The sequence below is a fragment of the Bombyx mandarina genome, chromosome 05 (genome assembly GCF_030267445.1).
Source record: "Bombyx mandarina strain Sakado chromosome 05, ASM3026744v2".
Taxonomy (NCBI): domain Eukaryota; kingdom Metazoa; phylum Arthropoda; class Insecta; order Lepidoptera; family Bombycidae; genus Bombyx; species Bombyx mandarina.
Window position 1 is genome coordinate 9,876,383 of NC_143212.1, and position 24,616 is coordinate 9,900,998.

Sequence of the window (24,616 nt, forward strand, 5' to 3'; positions counted from 1 at the left end):
TATTATTATTTCAAATGACAATTTATTAAAGAAAATAATATGCAATTCGTGATAATTTGAAACAATATTAATCTAGAAACGTCGATACGAAAGTTACGTTATCGCTTTACGGTTTACACGTTAAGTTGTTTGAAATTCTTGTAGATAGCGCCCCGGCATAATATTCTGTTGTTTTTGTGCAAAAAAAAAGTAGAAATTTCTCGTCGTCACTTTTAAAACAATAAAACTGCTGTAACGAAGGCAGAGTGAGTCAGTGGACTAACTTCCGTTCGTGTCGCCACGTTCTGGGAAACTGGCTCTATCGAGTCTGAACCAAAATTAACCTAAACGCCGTAACAAGCGTGATTCATTCACTTTACAAGTAACTTGAAGCGTATTCAGGTAGACATATTTCATTCGTATTTTACATTATGTAAATAGATATATTTCACTGAATTGTCTAAACAAATCGTTATGTTGCATTGTAGGTATGTGAAAAGAGTCAGAAATATACTAATTTATCGGTCAACAACTAATGAAATATTTCTTTCAGATAGTCAATTATAACTGACGAAATATGACATGCAGCTGCTGAGGATATTGAAGAAATGGTGAGTAAATATTTGTTTTACTGCACCTAAAATCTGAGTGGCCCGGGAATACGTAGAAAGTAACGCGTTCGTATGTCATGAATCGGTTACGCTTGTAAGTGAAAGTTTTACGTTCAATGTAACATTGGTATTGAATTTTGTGTAGGTTATAATAATGAAACGGGACTATTCAACCTTTATACTCGCGTTGTATTAACGACTTTATGTCTGATTGTGTTTTCTGATGTTATTGTTTTGTCGTTTCTTCTTCTTTTAAAAATATAAAACAGTAAATTTCAAACTGATTGTACTTCGATGACAGGTGGTATGGTTCGTAGAGGATCTCAACAATTCCTCGGAGATCTCACTGTGAAAAATAAACGAACCCGGAAGTCCAAATGGTTCGACAGACACGGATTATCGACATTCCGAACGATCCTCTTCTTTATTTTATTGGATTATAAAGGATGAGCTTAACCCACCTGATGCCGAGTTATTGAAGCGCATTGACATCACAATGTGAACACCACCATCTACTTTGAAACATGAGATAGAAGTCTTAATTTTAGCAAATCAAGGCTTTTCGATTTCGAACTGGAGCGCATAATTACTTCGCGGCAGAAATAAACAGGATGGTTGTGTTTGTTGGTGTGGGCAAACAATACGGCTCTTAACCAGTAGCCTGCCGCTGCCAATTCTATTCTCAGGCCTAAATCTAACAAGCGTTATGTGAGCTCTTCCCTTTTTTGATTAATACAGTTATCATTTAAAAAAGTCTAAGTATCACCACCTTAAAGGGACCTGTCGTCGTGGACTAAAAGACGTCCGGTGCATTCGTATCTAGCGATGCAACGGTGTTGGAATCTGGCAGGCGGGTACCGACTTTAGTAATGAAATACGTTCTTAACAAATGTTCACGATTGACTTCCACGGTGAGGGAATAACATCGTGTAGTAAAAATCAAATCCGCAAAATTATAATTTGCGTAATTACTAGTGGTAGGACGTCTTGTGGCTCCGTACGGGTAGGTACCATCGCCCTGCCCATTTCTGCCGTGAAGCAGTAATGCGTTTCGGCTTGAAGGGTGGGGAGCTGTTGTAACTATACTGAGGCCTTAAAATCTTATATCTCAAGGTGGGTGGCGCATTTACGTTGTAGATGTATATGGGCTACAGTAACCACTTCTTAATATGTTCCTCGGGGATGAGCGTGGCAGAGTCTGTTCTTCCAATGGCTGCATTAATGAACACCCTCTTTGTAGCCAGTCTCGTTGTAACTTCATTGGTAATATCTATTCCTGAAATACAATATTTGTGCCTTGTTCAATATTATCCGTTACCCAGTAGTAATAAAACATTGAAAAGTTGTAGTAGATTTATTGAAAGGCTTCGAACTTGATCAGTTCTCAGGTGAGGATGTGTGCCCTTATTTTAGTTGAGTGGCGCGTGTGAATATAGTATAAGTAGTACAACGCCTCCGCATTGCCCACGCTTGAACCCACACTCGTTCTGTCATTGTCCTTGTTTTTATTCTTCTATCATTATGATCGCACTTGACAAATGTTAGCTTATCTCTTATCCTGTTGTTTATTGTGATACATCTTCGCGCTAAATATATTTAACAATAAATATCATGTTATCGTAGACGGTTTTATTAGTTTACGATCCAGCTACCTAGTTTTAAGTGATTAGCGAAGCCTATAGACATCACTGCGAGTATCCCACCATCCACCTTGAGACATGACTGGCATGGAAAGTCTCAATTTTAAAGCACCGCAACGCAGCTATTTAGTTAACTAAGATTGGTTAGAATTAACTGTTCCCTCAATATTAAAATTCTTGGTTAATTGTTATAAGTGTAACGCATGTTAACAATTATGAAGAAGAAAAAATTATGAATAAACTATTCCCACTGTTCTACATACTATAAATTCGAGTGACTATTGTCGCTCAATACATTCCGACTCGAGCAGCCAAATGGCATGGAGTTGTCTGTGGTTATCGTTATACACTTTAATTTGAATAAAATTTATTGTTTGAAAAAGTAAGTTTTAATTACTGTTACTATATAAGGCAATGATAATGATGATGATGATGACGTCAGCGTCAGCGTCGCGACGTTACCATTTGTAAAAGCACCATTCCATACGTCATACAGTATAGAGAGAGAGAGAGAGAGAGAGAGAGTATTCTTTATTGTACACCAAAAAAACAAATAATACAAGTGCGATACATTAAAAACAAAAAGTACAATTGGCGGTCTTATCGCTAAAAGCGATCTCTTCCAGACAACCATCAGGTGGACAAGAATCATTTGGAAACGAACTACGCGCGGTGTACCATTCCAGTGAAATACATATACATATATGTACACATACATATACACATACATATCTCTGCAAATAAACATAAAATTAATACAAAGTATTATAATATAATAATAATTATTAGAAATAAAAAATAAGTAAATTAAGTTTAAATTTTGCTTCTTTACACATAAATAAGAATAAGCAATTTACATATAAAAGATACTTAAAATACCTTTGAAACATATACAATTTAAGTAGATACCAATTTCAGAAATCTACCTTATCACATATTAAATCGGTTGACTAGTATTTAAAAAATGTTCCTTAATGAGGCGTTTGAATGAATTTAATGTTTCAGCATGTCGTATACGTACCGGGAGAGCATTCCACAAACGAATAGCTTGAACAGTAAAGGAATGATCGTAGAACCTTGTCGAATGCACTGGCATCATTAATTGCATGTTGTCCGTTGATCTCAGGGATATGGTATGTGTATCACGGATAAATTCAAAGCGTCTTTTGAGATAAGAAGGAGAAGAAGGATTAAAAAGAACAGTATAGAGCAAAGAAAGAATATGAGCATTCCGACGAAGGCGAATTGGCAGCCACTTGAGCTTAGCGCGAAATTCTGAGACGTGATCATATTTTCGTAAGCCAAATATAAATCTTAAACAGAAATTTTGAAGACGCTCTAGTTTATTTAATTGTGCTTCAGTGAGATCGAGATAGCTAACATCAGCATAATCAAGGATGGGGAGAAGAAGAGATTGTGCAAGCGCAGTCTTGGTGGCAGTAGGGAGAAAATTTCGCAGACGTCTTAAGGATCCTGCAGCCGCATAAATCTTTCGACAAGTTTCTTTGGATATCCTACCCTTCAAATCGGAGCGCATTGCGACAGAAAAACACAGGGTAGTGGAGTGACACCTAATCGCACGAGCTATCAAGACGTCCCACCACCACATTCACAATTTTGTGCGGGCTTGATTTTTATTCCACGATAATAATTTTATTTCTTCATAATAGAAGTCATCCCGAAAACTTAGTTTTAAGTACCTTGAAAAAATGTATACCTTCGATTTTTGAACAGTGACTTACTTAGTCGTATTGCGACTTAGTTATTGAACTACGGCTTCCACTTATATTATTGCATAGCAATAATTCTATTCGATAAACAAAAAAATCAAATGCAACTCCAAAAAATGACATGTTACAATTACTGTGTTTAAATTTTTTTTAGAAAACTCAACCTTGTTAATCTTATCGAAATAGGTAATGGTAATTCTTGTGTGAACTCGTAAAAAATGTTTCAATTTAATGATTCTTTCTCATCCTATTAACCGACAATCTTAACAACATGAAAAGCTACGTACCTCATGTTATGCGGGAACATAGTGCGACCGGAAAACGTTGAGCAGCATTACTCCATAATTCATACTTTACGCCCACATTAATGTACAACTCACACGACTCGCAAAACGAACACTCTACATGTAATGCCATTCTACACGAATCTAATAATAACGGAATATTATTTAACTCGTTTTTTAAAATAGCAATCACTTAGAATACCTCGGGTGTACAAGATTGTTTGTCGATTTTATATGAGTTAAGTAAAAATAGCTAATAAGATATAACTACGATTATACATATAAGTAAAACTATATTAACTGTTTATAGATATGATTGAGAGACTATTAAATGCATAACTTAGCTTTTGAGGCGATTATGTTTCAAGGAACATCGCCTATAAACTTTGGACACAAAAAAACCTACTTCAGTGTTTTTTTTGTATTTTTTTCTTTCATATTCCATTTCAGTGAATATCCTTAGGCAAGAATGGCATACATAAATCCTCCTAATCCCTTGATAGACATCGCATTATACGGAAGAAATGGGAAAACAAGCGACCACTAATAAACGACTCGCATTACGTTTTGCATTTCCTCGAATACAATGACTTCTGAGAGTCTCTCAATGAACTAATAAATTACACAAAGTTTGTAGACAGCCGTTTTATAGAGCACCATCTTTTATTCTCAAATACCTTATGAATTATTCCTGTTAAAAAATCTTCATTAAAACTCTTTTTACTTATTTAATATTATATTTTGATTTTAATTGATTTCGATGAATACTGATTCATAATTTTGAAATCACAATGTAAGTGATATGTAGTACACGTCTGTCTATTCTATTTTCATTTTCGCCCCCGACTATGATTACATCCACATTTTGAGCTCTTGACTGAAAGTTAAATGAGCTTGCACTGTTTTTAAATTTGCTTATTGTGAGCGCGCGCAGTTTGGTACGACTTTCCTGTCTATTTTCAGCCGTGAAGCAGTCATAGGTTCCGGTTTGACGAGCGAGATAGCCGTTATACTATGGTATACGATTGAGACATCGACCAGGTGTTTAAAGGTTGATGACGAAATACACGCTCCTCTGTTGTTGAACTTCCGTGATCGCTTAACATCAAGTGCATTGTAAGCTCGTTTATCCATCTAGCTTATACTTAACCTTTACTGTACACCAGTTACAGCTTAGGTCAAACGACATTAAATATGAATTTGGAAATCTATGACAGGGAAATTGAATAATAAAACCGGCTAAGGGAATCGAGGGTGCCTTATCAGATAATTGTGCGAATAAAATGAAAAGAAATCGTCGTTAACGCACGAGCGAATGTTTTGAAAAATGGCATAAAAGTTCCCTTATGATTGACTACTGACAATGAAAACCACTATTCATCTTCATCTTCAATCGTATGTCACAGTCAAAGCTGGGCAGAGCCGTTCGCCCTGTAGAATAAACGTTCTCCGACTCGTTTGCCGATTTAGAAATATATTTATTTAAAAAGTTTCACAATTAAATCACCGCGGCTTAAAATAAGACGTTCATAATTTTTTGGTTTTCTGTTTTCGTTATTAAGAATTACTTGTTTAAAACAACATAAAATTAGAAACGTAAATTATCATAAAAATCAGATTAAAAAATATCGCATAAGTAACAACCATATAATTGATAAAGTTTAATTTTGTTGGGTAATTCAAAAAAATATATATATCGGAAAACAATAACGTGATATGTACAATCCAACAGAGAGTCTCAGTGGAGTTGATATAACGGACTCACGTTAATTTAATCAAAGCACGTAGACGGCTGGGTATCTAATTAAACAAATCTAACAAGTTTATCCACTGTGGCCACGAGTTCAATTCTATAGGCATTAGAATGGTACAACTAAGAAAGCTAGATCTGTAGTTCGTACTTGAGCGTTGTTCTTGGTTTGATGAAATTTTGTGCCGACGCACAAAAGCAATATTGAAAGTCTTGCATTAGTTTAGCTGCCATATGAGTACAACATAAACTAGTTAATTAGAAACAAAGCGAGCACTGTTGAATGCGAGTCTCTTTAAAAAAATATGTTTTTGTCCATTGACTAGATAGACACTTAGATTTCAGGCACTTACGGAAATGCCATTCATATTTTAAAATACGCCGAAGTATTGTGTTGCGGAGCTCATTATAATACATTTTTGTTGCCTGATCATTAAACGCTAATAAATAATAGACTTCTTGGAAATACATCTTCTTTTAATGAGGCCGCTATCTACATTCATTAATATGTATTAACTTTTATGTCCTGTACAATATAGACTAAACGTTAAAGAATGTGTAAAGCCAGTTGCGTACTTTAAATACCCTCTATAGATATTGTTATGAGGTTTAACTCTAAAAGTTAGCTGTCCCCTAGAGATTCTATTAAAACTTACAAGTATTTTACTTTGATATGTTAAATAGAGTTTGATTCAAGGAATCCGTGTTAAGGATTTGATACATTTTAAATTTAGCCTCGTGTACATATATGTATGTATGTATGCTACATATATGTATGTATGCTATTAAAAACAGTAGAATGAATACAAAAGAAGCACATTTTGGAAGGACAGATAAAATTGAAATTCTTACTGGCTGAATGTTCCGCCTCCATTTACCATTATCAATAAATAACGATTCAACAAAATTATACTTCTTTTAAATCCCTAGTAGCTGCTACATTTTCACAGAATATAATTGGGAACTGAATGTTCTAGATTTAAACTGTCAATAAATTGTGACAAATTTTTAAAAGAACGTCTATTTTTTTTCTATATCTATAATCCAGTAATTTCCTGCTCTCCGTTTTTTACTGGCTGGAATGCAATTGTAAAATTATGTAAATTGTTTTTTTTTTGTTAATTCAATATTTCTTTAGATTTAAATGAGTAATCACAAGACATTTAGTATCTTTGAAAATTCAAGTGTAGAAAAATAAAACAAAATCGCTGGATGTGGTTTCTCGGGTACTTCCGTAAAGTACATTTATTTAACTCTCTGTAAATTCCCACCATTTTATTCAGATGTTATTTCATTTTATCTCATCCAAAAATTATGGTACCTATTGTTTTTTTCATCCCGTTTCTTTATTTTATTCAGTTTCATTCCATAATAAAATATACATTTTAGTGAAAAAAGATCCTATTCCCATTAGTACTTTTTTTACAAAAAAAGTTTTTTCGAGAATTTTTCAACGATGTTGATAAAAACGAAACAAACCTTAAAATAACAACTCATAAATATTTGTAGAAATAAAAGGTAGTAAATATCCGACCGGTAGCAAATAAACGAAATTGGTTCCTGTATTTTTAGTTTCAATAACAAATCTGAAACTACTGTACGATTTTAAAGGCTTATGTTTGATTGAAAATTTAAATTAATAAACTTTTTTATTTGCGTTCTCTCGGCCCACTTGAATACTGGAGTCCATAAACATCTCAGCATCAATGACGCCACCCACTTAGCTTCATGGATTAGACTTCTCATATGGAGTTTACGCACATATAATGAGTGCGCCATATTACAAAATGGAGCGTATGATTATTAATTTTGGGAGAAATAGTTTTGTCTATTTTGCTATCCGTGCTTACACTAATCCTTTCACTAACATTCTCAAATGCTTCGAGGAACTTCTGTAGAAAATATTTATGAAATGCATTCTCCTCCCTAAATTTCAGATCGTGAAACAAAGTTTCTCGAATAATCCGTAAACAATCTGAATCCAAGTTAGACATTAATGTATTCAACATTTATGAAATTCGAAGTCGTTTTAAAGCCTGGGAAGATAATTTGAAAGCAGTCAAGCTTAGCGCACCAGAAACAAAGCTAATTAACATGGATGTCCAGGGAACCGAGGTACAACTTGTTTATCGGTTGCATAATTAATTCGCTGGCTCCCTGCGAAATTTCACTACCAGCAACCACGAAGATTTGTTTGCATAGCACTGAGACACATTTTGTATGTTCTTGACTAGTTAATTTAGAACCCTGAACAGTTTGTAAAATAAATGTTAACTGAATCTTTTTGAGTTTAAAAGTATAGATAAAAACATAACTAGTAAATTGTTTCGGTTTCGCGAATCGTAGAAATTCTTATTATAAAAGTACATATGTGCCTATGAATAATTAAATACAATAGTTCTCGTAAAATGTAGTTATTGATTAATTTTTTAATAATCATTTACCGAATTTTATTAACAATTAAATCGTACTGGGGGTCGAAATATGAACTTCCTCAAACAATACTAGTATTTAGTTTAGCAAATGAACACTATTACCGCCTTTTAAAGGTAGGGAGATGGTAGGGAGGGGCTTTTTTATACTGCATTTGTGCTTATATTTATATTGACTAGTCCAGGTCCTATGGGTGACACAGAAAATTTATACGGGAGCCATTGCTCTTAAATGGAATAATGATAAATTTTCTTCGGTTCATAAATAGTATACTGAAAGAACATTTCTTTGATGCAAATTGACGTAGATGTACCTAATGGCTATGAATATTTCTCGCAAGACAATGTTCATTGCTTACTTATAATGACCACTTGAATTTAGTATCTCATTTATATATCTTAAATTTATCGCGCAGTCTTTTGTTTGTAATCTCGAGTCACGAATGCACTAAGCGATATAATCTCGACACGGCACAATTTTCAAGTTCAAATTACTAGGTCAAACAAATAGACGCAGTAAGTATCTTCAATTTGTGTGAATCAACTAAACTAGGTCTCATTATCTCATGAGCACACCAACGACGATACCGTCCTCAATGTCTCTAGAATGTTAGTTTTCACGGACCGTTAGTGAATTATTTTATCTATGTCATTTCTCCGATGAGTAATTTTACCTTCGTAATCATACTCTAGGGACTAATGACGAGAAAATCCTGAGATAATTTCAGCTGTTCATGTGGTGTGCTACAGATATCGGCGCTTACGAAATGTTAAAGATTAAGATAATCAACTTTAAACCATCTTAGAACCTTAGCTAGTAATGTTTTACATAGTCGTTTAGGTAGATTGGTATTTTACGATTACAATTTACGATGGTACGTAGATTGATAACGTTTACTGGTGGTAGGAACTCTTGTGAGTCCGCGCGGGTAGGTATACCACCCTGCCTATTTCTGCCGTGAAGCAGTAATGCGTTTCGGTTTGAAGGGTGGGGCAGCCGTTGTAATTATACTAGATATACGTCGTAGATATCTATGGGCTCTAGTAACCACTTAACACCAGGTGGACTGTGAGCTCGTCCATTTTTTTTGTTGTTGTTGCTTAGATGTGTGGACGAGCTCACAGCCCACCTGGTGTTATGTGGTTACTGGAGCCCATAGACATCAAAAGCGTAAATGCGCCACACATCTTGAGATATAAGTTCTAAGGTCTCAGTATAGTTACAACGGCTGCCCCACCCTTCAAACCGAAACGTATCCGTCTAAGCAATAAAGATGAAATAAAAAAATAAAAAAGATAAGTAAAAAAAAACTTTTCAAGTTGAATCGGAAACGTTTCTGAAGATGAAAACTGGTTTGAGTGAATTATTGCACATAAATAATGCGAAAAAAATGCACGATTATTTATATACTGAACACTACTTCCCACTATTAAAGCAGCTGACATGCGATAATGAGCATTGTCAATTTCTTTTTTTCTTTGTAAAACCATTTTGAGGAATGGGCTACTTCATAACAGAAAAGTAACTTTTAATAAATAATAATATTTATTTACCAATATATTTAATTTAATTTAATAAAAAATTCGAACTTAGTTTGTTCTATGTTTGACTTAATGTCAGTTTTGTTATCATTTTATGGATAACCTCAAAACACGAATTTATTTTTAACTGAGTGCATTTAGGTATACTTTAACACTTTTAAGACTTCAATGGAATATATAAGATTCAAATATTTTTTCAGGAATATTTTACTACTTAGTTCGTAGAAAAAATATAAATAATTTATTAAATGAACGGGTGCCATTGATAGAAGAAGGTTTTAAGGTGTACAATATTACAGGTTAAAGTTTTTTGAGGCTACGAACTCACTTTCTTTATGCCACTCATGTCACCTTAAAAGACATTTTCTATTCATTATTTGAAAATACAAATTTAAAAGATACCTATTTAAAACAGTTTTTAAAACGATCTATATTTTCTAAAATATTAAATTCTCAACTTTTTTTTAATAAATGCTAATTTAAGTACTAGTTTTTATTTAAGTTTGGTAGTATACTATTATCCTGAAGACCTAAATAAAATGTGACTGACTATGTATGTAAAATTATATTTTTAAGGAAACGATTTAAACTGAGTAGTATAGCAAGTTATACTTTTCGGCTTTAGCCGCTTCCATAAGGCTGAAAATTGGATTTCTTAAATGTCTCGTGTTTTTTATGACGATATTTGTTTAAACTAAAAAATACTTGCATTGTCAATTTGTATAAACAGACATACTTTAATTTTAGGTTTTACAGTATAATACTGTTGAATATTTAGTATAATACGTCCTTATCTAGCTGATTCCATTGAGATCTTTTCCGAGGTTGTATCGGTATCAAAATGTCTGCCTTCATCATCATCATCATCACCTTCGCAACGATAGATTTCATAATTGATGAGTACATAATTATAACTTCGACCTCATGCCCCAAGCCGAACAGCAGCGTTCACTTTGTGACCACCACTTGAATCGAGGTAGACCGCGAGGCCACCACATGCCTATATTTAAAAAATCAAAAAGAACTCGCAAAAATAATTCGAAGATCTATATAACTAAAGACGCTATTTTATTATTATTGTTTGTTCACGTCACAAATACAAAATTATCTACTCATATGGGCTAACGTTACGCCTTACTAACAGCAAATATGTTCTAAGTCTTCAATAATCTTTATAGCACGCCGTATGCACTATAACGACTTTTGTACATAAATACCTATGTATGTAGTTGTACTCTGCATACGATTCAAGACAATGGGCCGTATTCCTCGCAGGAGTAACACTATAAAATGCATGATACTACAAATCCATACAAAATTCATATGCAATTCGTCGAACATAGATTGTGAGCGGTAGTTACGTGAATATTAATTAGTCAATAGTTATTTATGGGTACGAAATCCATTGGTGTACCAATGACCCTTTTGTATTCAGTTCTTGTGCTTTATAAGCGGTGTAGGAAGTGCGTAGATGTTAAGGACATCACGTAGGTGACCTAACATTACTAAAATCATTTAGGCATGTCGGTAGCTAGTACTTATGATTATATTATATTATGTAGGTACAATAAACGATTCATTGCTTCCTCACTATAAAAACAATATACACATTGACAGAATATTAATCAACAAAACTAATCAACGTGCAACTAAAATTACGCTTGAAAATACTGGATGGAATTCAACTCAAATTTGTTTAGTAAAAACACCCAAATCGTCAAAATAAACATCAAGATTTTTATTCGATTCCTTTTTTTTTAATCATGTTCGATTTATTTTTATTATATTTTTTTAGTATAAATAAATACCTTGAAATTAAATTGATTACTGACTTTATCATAATTCTGTTTACTATTCTACGTATAACAGTAAGCAATACAACAGTACAAGTATACGTTTTACTTATAAAATACTGACTATACTATTGATGTAAAAAAATTTTTTTTGCTTAGATGGGTGGGCGAGCTTACAGCCCACCTGGTGTAAAGTGGTTACTGGAGCCCATAGACATCTACAACGTAAATGCGCCACCCACCTTGAGATATAAGTTCTAAGGTCTCAGTATAGTAAAATAAATCCATCAATATTATTTTAATTCAGTGATCTCAATAACAATACAAGTACAGCTCAGGCTATAATGTCATAATACCACCTCTCCAGAAGATAGGAACGCACGGCCTTTGTCCTCAATTGAGGCGTGTAATAGATCTTGTGCCATTTTAATCTCACACTTCAAATCCGAACACGTGATTGTTCGACAGAAGCAATAGACAGGGTGTTGATTCTTCACTAGCACTCAAGATGTAAATGTAGGGATTAGTAATTAAGAAATTAGATTAGTAAAGTATTGCCCCTAAGAACGCAAATAATAATATGTAAGAACAGTAACTTCTCTAGGCGTTTTGGAACTCTGCTTGGTATGGCTCTTGGCCCGAAGGACTTTACAGTTTTATCCGGGGGACTGCCTGAGAGATTTCAGGAGAGAACTTACAGCTAGCTCTGATGCTTCGCAAATGAATATATTCCAGTGGCCGTGCTTGCATATTCGAATTGTTAAAATGAACCTATTCCACCACTAAATCACAATTCTCATTAATTTCTTAAAATCGTAGAGACGATTAGTTAATAAGTCTATTTGATCACTACGCGAAATTTTAACTTCCTCAATAAAGAATCCATTAATCTTGCCTGACACGAAAACCGATATTCACATTTCTATTCCAATCACTTTACGTCTAATGTTACTTGTTCAGATTTAATTCAAAGAGTATAGAGGTTAGTAAACCTACGAGTCATCAACCGTAATAACTTACTATGGGCTTAACATTGAAGCATTGGGTTGTCATATAATTCGATTGGGTTTTCCTTTTATTTTGCGACATCTTTAAGTCTTTTATTGAATTCTGGAAGACCAAGCACTGTGTTTTTACATGCAAATTTTATGAAATTATCGGATGTTTTTTTTATAATTTTACATTCATTTCACTTCACATCACACAAAACTAGGTTATTATACGTTTCCTTTAACTTAATTAAATTCAGTTTCGGTTTGAAGAAATAAAATCCCATAAAATATCTCCGAAATTAAAAATGTATGTAATTGCTGCCAGCAAAGCGTGTTGTGAAATCTCAGGGGTGCGAATTTTGTTTGCGAAACATTCATGCCACCTGGTTTCAAGAGAAGCTGACCTTCTCGTGACCTTATTACAATACATATCGAAGTCGTGGTCTAAAGGATAAGAGGCCCGGTACATTCGTATTAAGCAATGCGCCTATGCTGGTGTTCGAGTCCCGCAGGCCGTCAAATTTTTCTGATGTTCACGAATGATTTCCACGTTGAAGGAATTACATCGTGTAATAAAAATCAAACAATAATTACGGTTTGTGTAACTACTGATGTCTTCATGAGAATGACGCCCCACCACTAGTAGTACGCACGGGTAGATAACACCGCCCTATCTATTTCTGCCGTGAAGCAGTAATGCGTTTCGGTTTGAACAGCCGTTATACTATTAAGCTGAGAATTAGAACTCATGTCTCAAGGCGAGTGGGGCGGAATTTACGTTGTTGATATCTATGGGCTGCGGTAACCACTTAAGACCAACCTGGTAAACCGTGAGCTTATCCACTCATATATGTATGTAAAAAAAAATTACAATTTTGACTTCGATCTCAAGTCACAAGATGAATCGCGACAATGACGTTTGCGTTTCTCTCAGTTACGGCCGATCTATCTAGGAGAATAAAATTTAATTTAATTAATTTATAGAAACTGATTTAAGAAGCCGTTCTCGTGCTTCAAACAGTCGAATTTAAAAAAAAATGCTAAAATAGAATAATGTGAAACTTTCAAGCGTCAGACAACATAAATAAACGGCTGAAAAGCGTCTGAAGCCAGAACAAGCATACAAAGCAGTAACGTGGTCAAGTTTGGCGATTCGGAGGCAACGGGCCGAGTCCGCCATATTTCCACCACGCCGCATTGCGACCGACCATTGTTGCGCTCACACAAACACCATTATGCAAAATAAATAGCTTTTACAGTAAGTAATGAGTGTGGTAATTATAACATTAAACAGGGAATGAATAGTTAGAGACGATGACATTTTGTGGCGCTGTTTAAAGCTATTACGTACAGGATAAATTGTTAAGAAATTCACAACACACGACAACGTCGAGATTACCAGTACCCGTCGAGAAGGAAATGTGAAAAGTTAGAAACTTGGCCGTTATCTGAAAACTGTTTCTCGCATCTGTCTTTACGACGTGCCGAATGGTAAAGTGGCCTTTAATAACATTGATAGTGTATTTTTACCACGATTTTATAGGGTTTTTTTTACTGATAAATTGTTCGAACGAGTTTATATTCGAAGGAGGTTCGAAGATATGTTCCGTTTTATTGACTCGCAAATAAACGCAATTAAATTGTGAAAAAAAAAAAACAATTTCGAACTGATCTTATTTAAAGCATGAAATATTTAAAGCGTGAAACGTATCAAGATAAAAGACCGACGATTTTTACTTGTTGGTGACAGATCTACGCTACGTCAGTACAAAAATCTCCTATCACTTTTAGGAAACACTTGACACTCAAAAGTTTCAAATGAGCAGATAAGCAATTATGTAGATTAGTTTACAAGTTCGTGTAGGTGTCGAGCGTTATCTTATTATTTTTTATCCCCGAGCCGGTTTCAAACTCGCTTACATGCTTTGACACTGTTCTCATGGTAAATTGAGGAAATTGATGGATAGCGGACCATTGATTCTTAAGTACGCATGTTTTTACTACGTACTGTGATTGATAGCGCTGGTATCGGGATTATTGAGGAAACTTAGACAGGATTTATAACGGGACTGCTCTCTAGGGCTTTCCGAATGTAATTATTAAATCCGAATAAAATAAACAGGAAATTATTTTTTTACGATTGTAGTTCTTAATTTTGATTAGACTTATTCTTTATATCTGGTTGATATTGAAAATGGGTAATGTTGTTGAACAATTTTAACAAAACAAATGGTTTTTCGTCAAAACATTTTTTTTTTTTTTTTACCTATAGCAAAATTGTGTTTTTATCAACGACCGTGGTCTGATAGTTGCGATCCGCGTCCGAATTTATCGACTATTGTTAAATAATTATGCGCCTAACAATGAAGATACATCAGGTCAGAAACAAACACATAAAGTTTCTAAATTTGCATAATTACTTTTGGTAGAACATGTTTTGAGACGGGACGGGTAGTTACCACCTTCTTCTTCTTGCCTTTATCCCACATTTTGTGGGATCGGTGCAGTAAGTAACTCTTATCATGCTGGACAGGGATTTGGCATGAGCTTTACGACCGGCCACCTGCCTTGTGTCAACCCACTTTCGGTTTAATCTAAAATATCAATATTTTTTTTATTTTTTTATTATTCCTACCTAAGCTGAGAGCCTTGAGAGGCTATTTCAGCGTAACCCTAACTTTTGTAGGTGAGCTCACGGGGCTCAAACCTGATGACGTTGCTAACACGAACCCTAGCAAGAGCCGTGCTTCGCAGAATCTACCACCGGATCGGAAACGCGACCCACTGAGAAGATCCGGCGAGAAACTCAGTGGGCTAAATATCAATACCAACGTGCCATAAGAAGAAACTTTTCCATTTATTTTTTTAGTGTTTCAATTACCTGATCCATTATTTGATTTAATTTTGTGGTTATAAACATTTATACTAAAATTCAGATATTCAATTACCAAAAGATGAAAATATCAAATTTTATACATTAAAATAACTTTAGAAAATATGGGTTACTTAATTGGCTAGTTTTTAAGGCAGCAATCATATGCTCTGAATTTTTTGGGTATGATAGTAGTCATTACGACTACATCGATAGTTTTACTCCGCGTTTCAAGGTAAGCGGCGACATTTATACACATTAAAAAAATCAAATGTTTAAAAATCATAAAATCTAACATACTTTAGCCTTGGTACCGATTATTATTCACAATGAGTTTGAACTCAAGTGTGAACTTGAACAAGGTGAACATTGCTAAAACAAAGAATTACAAATATTTTGAATACCAGCAGCTAATATTAATCGATAAAACAATTTCAAAACTCCTAAAGAAAACCATTGCTCATTCATAGTTCATTACTATTCATAGTTATTTTTTACGAATACGATGTTTACAGAAATTTCATCAATAAGACAGTTAATCGATTTAAATACTAAATTAAAAATATATACTTACCAATAAAATATTCGGCTACATTAGTATTTAGTTCTGGCAGCATTTTTGCTAAAAAGTGAGGTTAAATTTTTTGGCGGGAAAACGGGGAGAAAAGTTATGCGAATTGTTTTAGTTTTTTTTATTTAGTGTTTATTAGAGCTTAAACCTGTTATAACGGTGGCTTATTAACCATTTAACATGCGTGAAAGTGCACAAAATCGTTAGACGTAGCTTCTCGAGATCTTCCAATAAATCCATATAATTCGCATCCTTTTAACGGAACTAAGTTTTATTTCCTTTAATTCCATATAAATTAACTTCATTTCATTCCGTCCCGATTTGGTTTTCAATTTGGTTTTTTACAAAGAATATAATAAATAAATAAATATTTGGCCTAATTGTTAGATTCGAGAGTTAAATAGCTAATATTAAAATGCCAAAACTTAAGATTTACAGGGACTAATGCTAACGTAGGCTTTGACAAGCCTAATTGTTTCTTAGTTAGGAAAATACTAAGGGTTCCATCGCGTATTTCAATTTCCAAACTGTTTTTTCCCGCCTATATTTGCAGCCTAGGAGCTATTTAAATTACGCGAGGACTAAAGTTCCAAATGACGACAACATTCTAATAAGTTGTCACAAACATGAACAACATAATAAAATTCCAATTCAAACGGACATTTCTTTTTAAAACCAATATTTAAATTGTATTTTTAGAGTATTCGTATTTTCGAAGATTTCTATCATAAAATACTAGATTATATTAAAAGTAGCTGACAAATTAAAATTCCTCGATGATTTAATTTTGCATTCTTTTTAAATATTATTCATACCTTATACATAATTAAGAACTGAATCTTATGTCTCATGCATTCACATTACAACGTGCTATAAACAATTCATACCAACTACAATAGAACAATGAAAATTGTCATTGCTTCAATATTCGTGATTATACAAAAAAAAGTTAAACTCACAGAATATTGTTCAAAATCGTTGTTTGGAAGGGGCTCTAACTAAATTTCCATAGTCGTGGGGGTCGATTATTGAGAAACGGTCCATCGTTCCACAAGTTTCCACTCCCATTAATTAGATTTCCATTTGCCGTGGATCGAACCGCCGTCCCTTGTTTGCCTGCCGTAACTTTTAAACTTACAATCTTCGTGCAGATATTGAATAATTTACTCCCAAATTATAACAACCTTTAACTAGCTCTGTGTAAGCCCTTGCATGTTTTTGTTATGTAAAAGTTCTTTGAATTTTCTTTGTTGCATTTCAAAGAGAACTTTAAAAAGAAAACGTAAAACGATTTCGTTGTGAACAGTCACTGTCATTTCACTTAAAAAATCCTTTGTTCTTAGATCTAAATGTATGTGTATAAATGCTAATATTCATATTTCGTGTACGTCTTCTATTTAATAATACGGCACTAGTATCATCAATGTACGTAGTTACCTTTATCGTTTTCTCTAAAAATTCGGTCCGGGAATGAAGTGGAGTCGGATAATTCCCTGCCATCCCAGGACGCCGGGAACATGTTTTATAGTAAAGCTCTCGATAGCGATCGTCCAGGCGGAACACTTCAAAAGCTCCATATTTTATGGCCTTCCACCTTTTTGGTCAAAGAGACGCTTTGTTCAATTCATTAATCTTACAAGACGTATTTTGATGTGGTTTTATAAAGATGCATAGAAAATATTTCCTCATGCAGTGAGCTATTTGCGCTGAATAAACTTAGTATTTAGTTTTTTTTTTTTTAGTTTTTTTTAGTTAGTATTTTAGTTTAGTTAGTATTAGTATTATTAGTTTAGTTTAGTTAGTATTTTTTGTCCATTATTCTACGAAGAGCAAAACCATCAAGATTGATAAACAAAGCTAACAATTATTTTATATAATCACGAAATTAAATACAAGGGTGAATTCTAAATCACAAACATCAAATCAGTTTATCGTTTGCCAAAGGGCAATAGAAAGTTCAAGTTATAATATGGGTTAAAGTAAATACAGTTATTTTCGTTATGCCACCCGCGGTCTTTCGCACCATCTGATTCCTCGTTTATAGCTGGGATAGTGCGAAAAGAATCGTAAAATCTACGATAAAAGCTATTTTATCGCATCCACAATTTGGCGATTGCTTTCCATTTTCGATTTTCTGACTTTGTTACAATCGGAAAATCTGTTCACAGAACCAATAGATCGTATATCTGTTAATTTTCAATAACTTTGAGGATAATTTGATTCAAACACAATATTTTACAGCAATAAAGCCCATTACAGATAATTTATATCGTCCATTTTGTGAGATAATTCGGCCGGGAACGCTCCCGACGGCGTCCAGAGTCACGACGAGATCGCGACTCCGGGGAACTCGGTAACCTCGTTACTTGCCGCTAGAATGCCACCCATTACATTTTGCAAGCGAGTAATCTTTCGGTTATTCATTAACATTAGTCGGCCTACATATTGCGGGTAGCTGGTGAATGTTTGACCATTTGTGTCTTTGTGATTACTAGAATGTTAAATGATAGCTATTTCCTGACATTGTTGTTCGGTTAAAATGTATTTTCCGTATTACAAATCGTAAAATTAACTTGAACTGTTGATATTGTGTAAAACGAATGTCTACAAACATCACTATTTTTTTTTTTCAATTTCCAATTTCCCGTATGTCAAATGGTTATTCATTGCTAACCCAATTACAAATAAGCTAAGTTTTTGATTGCATTTTTGATGCAACCAATAAACTTTCGATTAATCGGTTACATTAATTATGATTTGCAAGAACTATTGCATATGTTTTCCCTTATAAAGTATATCGGAAAGCGTTCGAAGTACCCGTAATTGATCGCATGTCAGGGGATGAAAAATATTGGCGAGACGGGCGGCATGACGCGGCCGGCAGACATACGGCGACACGCGTCAATGCGACTGATTGTAAACTGCACCGCGCCAACGGCTGATTCAACATTCAACCGACACACACAATGTGTCATTTACATACATACCGTAAGTACGATACTATTATATATAAACGAGTGTAATTACGTGAATTGTCTATATATTAATACGTGAAGCAAAAACTTTGTATGCCTTTTTACGAAAATTGTGCTGACGGAGGAGTATGAAATTTTCCACACTTACCCCTTGGCCACAGCCGAGAGCGGTGCGAATTGCGGTGCGTCGTGAGGCGCGGCAAGCGGGAGCGGCGAAAACAAATGGTAGACAACCTATGAAGTATGCCACAGCTACCGGCGGTGCGTTTTGCGGTGCGTTGCGAGGCGCGGTGAGAGGCGCGTGACATCTGGCGGTGACAAGCTGCACGATGTGCGAGTGAAACAAATGTACTAGACAATATGGAGGCGGCCACAGTTCAGAGCGGCGCGCGCGGCGGTGTCGGTGGACGCATTGAGGCATCGCGCGACCGAAACAAATCATTTTGTTTTTACCGCGCGTTGAGCTAATAAAATATAATGGATGTGGAACAATTCATTAGTGAAATACTGAGTAGACCAGAAATGTGGATGTCAAAACATCCACATCATAAATATAGGCATGTTATAAAAAAAATGTGGGACGAAATAAAACAACAATTTTCTGGTACTAATGGTTTCCTAGATACTCTTGGATAGGATTATTGAAATAAAATTTGAAATTTGAATTGATTTCGTATTCTAGATGCTTGAACCGTTACTCATTATTCCGTCTTGATCTGCGTACGCTATTGTGAATATTGGAGTCTCCAAACTGGGAAACAAACTGCTGAAAATCTGCATCTCTGTCTCCATCTCTTTCTCTTAAGGCACGAAACCTTTATAATCAATGTCCGTGCTTTTTGTTTGCCTTTACACTTTTCGTGAAAATACGAAATTTATTAGTTAGAATACCAAACGCGTACTGAATTGTGACACTTGCCCGGGATAATGTTTTGTCGAAAATTATTTGTTCCGCATTAAAACCACCTGGTGGATATGGGCGCATCAAATAATTTTTAAAAGGATAGGCTTTATCGGCAATTAACACGAATGGCAAATTGAGATTTGAACCTGGTAATCTCTGTGAAGGTTGAATCTATTTTCTATTAATAATCTATTTATCGGGATAGTTCTTATATTCCTAATATTCCTAATATAATAATAAATAGTGTGAAATTCGCCAAGTTCTCTCCTTTTCTAACTGGGTGCGCCCCTATTCTTGATTGAATAATATCTTCAGCTAAGAACGCACTTATTTCAAGGTAATATCGTGCCACTTATGATAGGGAAATTTGATAGGGCTTTCTAAATACGTGCACCTCTGACGCCGCCGCCGTCGCAACTAGTCTAGCTGTGGCATACCCCCGCAAGTCACACCGCCCGCCGCGCCTCGCAACGCACCGCAAAACGCACCGCCAGTAGCTGTGGCCAGGCCCTTATAGAGAGTATAGAGAAGAAGTGCACAATGCCAATATTTTTTTAAAATAATGCATAAAAGATACATTAAATCAATAAAGAGAACATTACACACACTACATACCGTGTATTTGACGCACACACGCATGCATACTATTTATTGTCAAACTTTTGTTCTTGACATCTGTTGTCAAATTGAGAATAGAATATGGTTTGTCTTTGTTAACATTTTTTATAGTGTAGTCTTGGCGAAATTTATGATTATAGAAGTATAACATACAATCATAATAGTGTACAAACTTACAATTCCAATTAATTATAGTCGAATTTCGACTACTGCGGGACCTCTAGTATTAATAACACTTCTTTTCCAACTTGTATCATCTTTGCTCCTAATACATTTTTGGTTAACAAATTAATCAGGTTTGCTTAACATATATCATAAAACCACACATAATACCTTAGATAGGGATGTACTTTGAGCCAATATCCCCTATATTAATTGAAGTGAACTCCCCCGTACTTAGCCCAGGCCGGAGCGTTGATTGCTTCTACAATCCACAAGCATAGGCATGGTTATATGAGTCGTGATACTCGTATAACACACACAAGAGAATTACAAATATTATAATGGAACAATCTAAACACGGTTCTTTCTAAAGGGATTATTTTCTAACACCAATTTCCATTGGTACGTGACTTACTGTTAATTGCGCGAACGACTAATAGTAGATCAGTAACAATTTATTACAATGAAAGATTATTCGAATTTAGCGTAATTTGATTCGAGATGTAATCTTTTGTAGTTAGATCAGATTTGAGTAATAATTTGAAATGTGTTGTAGATTTTAATTCAAAATAAATAAAATATTTCAAAGGAATATATATGAGTAAATAAATTTAGTTGGTTGGTAAGATTAAGGAAGGGTTGCTTTATATTTGCGAGGAACATTACGCGCTACTAAACCATGCGGCGTTTCAATGGGCGCGGCTCGTTTCGTTTTTTTTAATTGCCTAATTAAAAAATCCTATTTTTAATCGAATGTTGACTCCGAACCCATTATACTCGAAAATAAATGAACCCTTAATTAGAAAAGTTCAATTTGGTATTATTTGTTGAGCCATTATGTAGCAACACTCACACCCCGATTTAAGTATTTCTGTGAAATTAAATTTCGAAAGCTATTTATGCTACACTTAAACCTAACTATTATTGTTTAAGTCACGATAGAACTACATACGATTCACAATTTATTGAAAATTTGTATTATGAAGTTTTTTTTTTATTGCTTAGATGGGTGGACGAGCTCACAGCCCACCTGGTGTTAAGTGGTTACTGGAGCCCATAGACATCCACAACGTAAATGCGCCACCCACCTTGAGATATAAGTTCTAAGGTCTCAAGTATAGTTACAGCGGCTGCCCCACCCTTCAAACCGAAACGCATTACTGCTTTACGGCAGAAATAGGCAGGGTGGTGGTACCCATCCGCGCGGACTCACAAGAAGTCCTACCACCAGTAATTACGCAAATTATAATTTTGCGGGTTTCATTTTTATTACACGATGCTATTCCTTCACCGTGGAAATCAATCGTGAACATTTGTTGAGTACGTATTTCATTAGAAAAATTGATACCCGCCTGAGATTCGAACACCGGTGCATCGCTCAACACGAATGCACCGGACGTCTTATCAGTTAGGCCACGACGACTTAAAAGTCTTTATGGCCTAAATGATAAGATGTACGGTGAAAATATAAATGCTTTCCAACTCACAACAACTAAACAATAAAAACACACGAAACAAGTTTAATTCTTGTTTACTTTCCTGATTACGGCAATTAAGAAAAACAAGCAACGACGTGCTAAATCGACAATCAAGTCGCACTTTCGAAACAAGCCTGTTCTTTTTACATTACTTGATTAGATTAACAATCGGGCAGCTTTCTATTACAAGCCGTTACAAATTGATTGTCGGGAGCTCAGTTGCGGCTCGGTAGCACTAACAGTAACCGATTTTGTGATGAGATTGTATCTATATAAATTATCCACTTGAGAATCAATTCATATCTATATACGGCAAGCTTTTCGAGGGGATCAATGTAATATAGATTCGTTTTTGTTAACAAGACGTATAGATAGCCTCAGTGATTTTGTTTTATGTTAAAGAATACGTAATTACAAGAATAGAATTATGGTACTTGGTATGGTAACCTACCTGGTATGGTATTCATACTGGCGTGCAATATATTTTACCATTATAGTTTAAAGATGGGAACAAGGTAATTAGGAATCAGAAAATTCAGTAGAAAAATAAATGAATGTAGGGCAGATAGTAATAATCAGAGTTGCACATTTGAAATATGTAAATATGTAAATAAATTACATACTTTATTATTATGAGCATCTGACCTTACAACTATCCATGTCTTCAAGTCGAAACATATGATTGAAATAGAAAAGTATATAACTATAAAACATTATTTGTGATTTAAATAAAATCAAGATGAAACTTTAAACTGAATTATAATCAGTATTTTATTGCATCCTTACGTATGCATCACTGCACTAAAATTACTTATGAAATCACCACTGGCATTGCATAAAATTAAATAATGTTGAAGATAAATTTAAAAGGAAACTAGGTGAAACAGAAACATGAATTATTTGGTGCAAAGCAAAATAGCGAATTTCAGTATTTTGTTAAGTTCCACTTAATAGAATATAAACTGAAAAAAATTAATAAAATGGTATAAATATGTCTGTGAGTCAACTAAGAAATCTATGACAATTGTGTTCAAAAACAAGGTGTGATTAATTAACCCTAAAAATATCCGCAGTTTTTGTACAGAACTTAACTTATATGTATAGAATAAAGTTTTAAGAAATATGTTTATACACAACAAATTTCGACCTCATAAGATCGGACCTAGTTCTTACAAAAATGGCTTAAATAAAGATTCATAAGATTAAATAAAGATTCAAAAGCATATTTTTTTAGATTTTTTAAATCTATTATTTATTTTTCCTTTTGTAGTTGAATTTAAATTTTTTGAATTCTTTTTTTTTCAATTTTTCAAAAATTTCATCTGAATCAGTTGGTAATTTTATCCGAGAAATAAGTGATCGGCGCGCCTGGTAGTTTCCCTTCTTGGTCTTAACACAGACCCTCCGGGTCTCAGGAAAACAAATAATCGCTAATCCTGATCATCCTAGTAAGGATAAAGGATCAAAATGTTTAAAATATTGAATTGTCATCGGTCCTTAATAAGTATGCCAAATTTTGAGTGAATCCGACGTTTTGAAGGGGATCAAAATCGTGTTCAAATATGCCGTTACATACATACGTATGAAGCTAATAAAAACGTATTAAAAAAGGTGATTTCCAACATAGTCGTTATATTTGAAACGAGAGCCTCTCAAGGCTCGCCTCATCTCTCGTAAGAGACATTTTACTCATTAATGAGCAAGAACGATTTATTGGATTCTGCTTTCTTCAAATCGCAACACAACAAATGGAGCGATTTGTTTTGATTACCAAAGAAATACTACGTTTTCGGAATAAAGCATAAGACGACCTACTTTTTTTCGGAGAAAATTAAACAACTTTCATTATCTACATTTTAATTGCAACTGAAAACGCAGTACAAACTTACTATTTAATAACTAATCTCCGTGAACGATATCAGCAATTTTAAGTCAATTGCAAGATGCAGTGAAAAAATTACGGATTTTGTTCAGTTCGTCATAGTTAAGATTAAGCCAAGAGTAATTAAAACAATTAAGTTTCGCAATGTAACAGAGATACTATTTTGTTGATTGGATAGCGTGACGTAATGATTGGAAAAATATGTAAGTACCATGGCGAAAGTATCTGAAATAGATTTAATGGCTTACGATTACAGCTGGGTTTCGAATTATGACATCTACAGAATACTGCTAATCAGAATCAAAAGATTTCAATAAAAAACACGCGTGGCACTCGGAGACTGCCGCCGTAAAGCTATTGCATAGCATTTTTTATCAACCTATGCAATTATATTATGTTTT

At 34.4% G+C, this 24,616-nt stretch overlaps 1 protein-coding gene across 1 annotated transcript in view; it reads left to right on the plus strand.

The window, feature by feature from the left end:
* Positions 1-546: 546 nt before the first annotated feature.
* Positions 547-24,616, plus strand: part of Bm-re (major facilitator superfamily domain-containing protein 12-like) — a 67,142-nt gene continuing 43,072 nt past the window's right edge. The window contains exon 1 of the mRNA XM_028173851.2: positions 547-590. Within this exon, the coding sequence (XP_028029652.2) occupies positions 562-590 (29 nt within the window). The 5' untranslated portion in view covers positions 547-561. The remainder of the gene's footprint in view (positions 591-24,616) is intronic.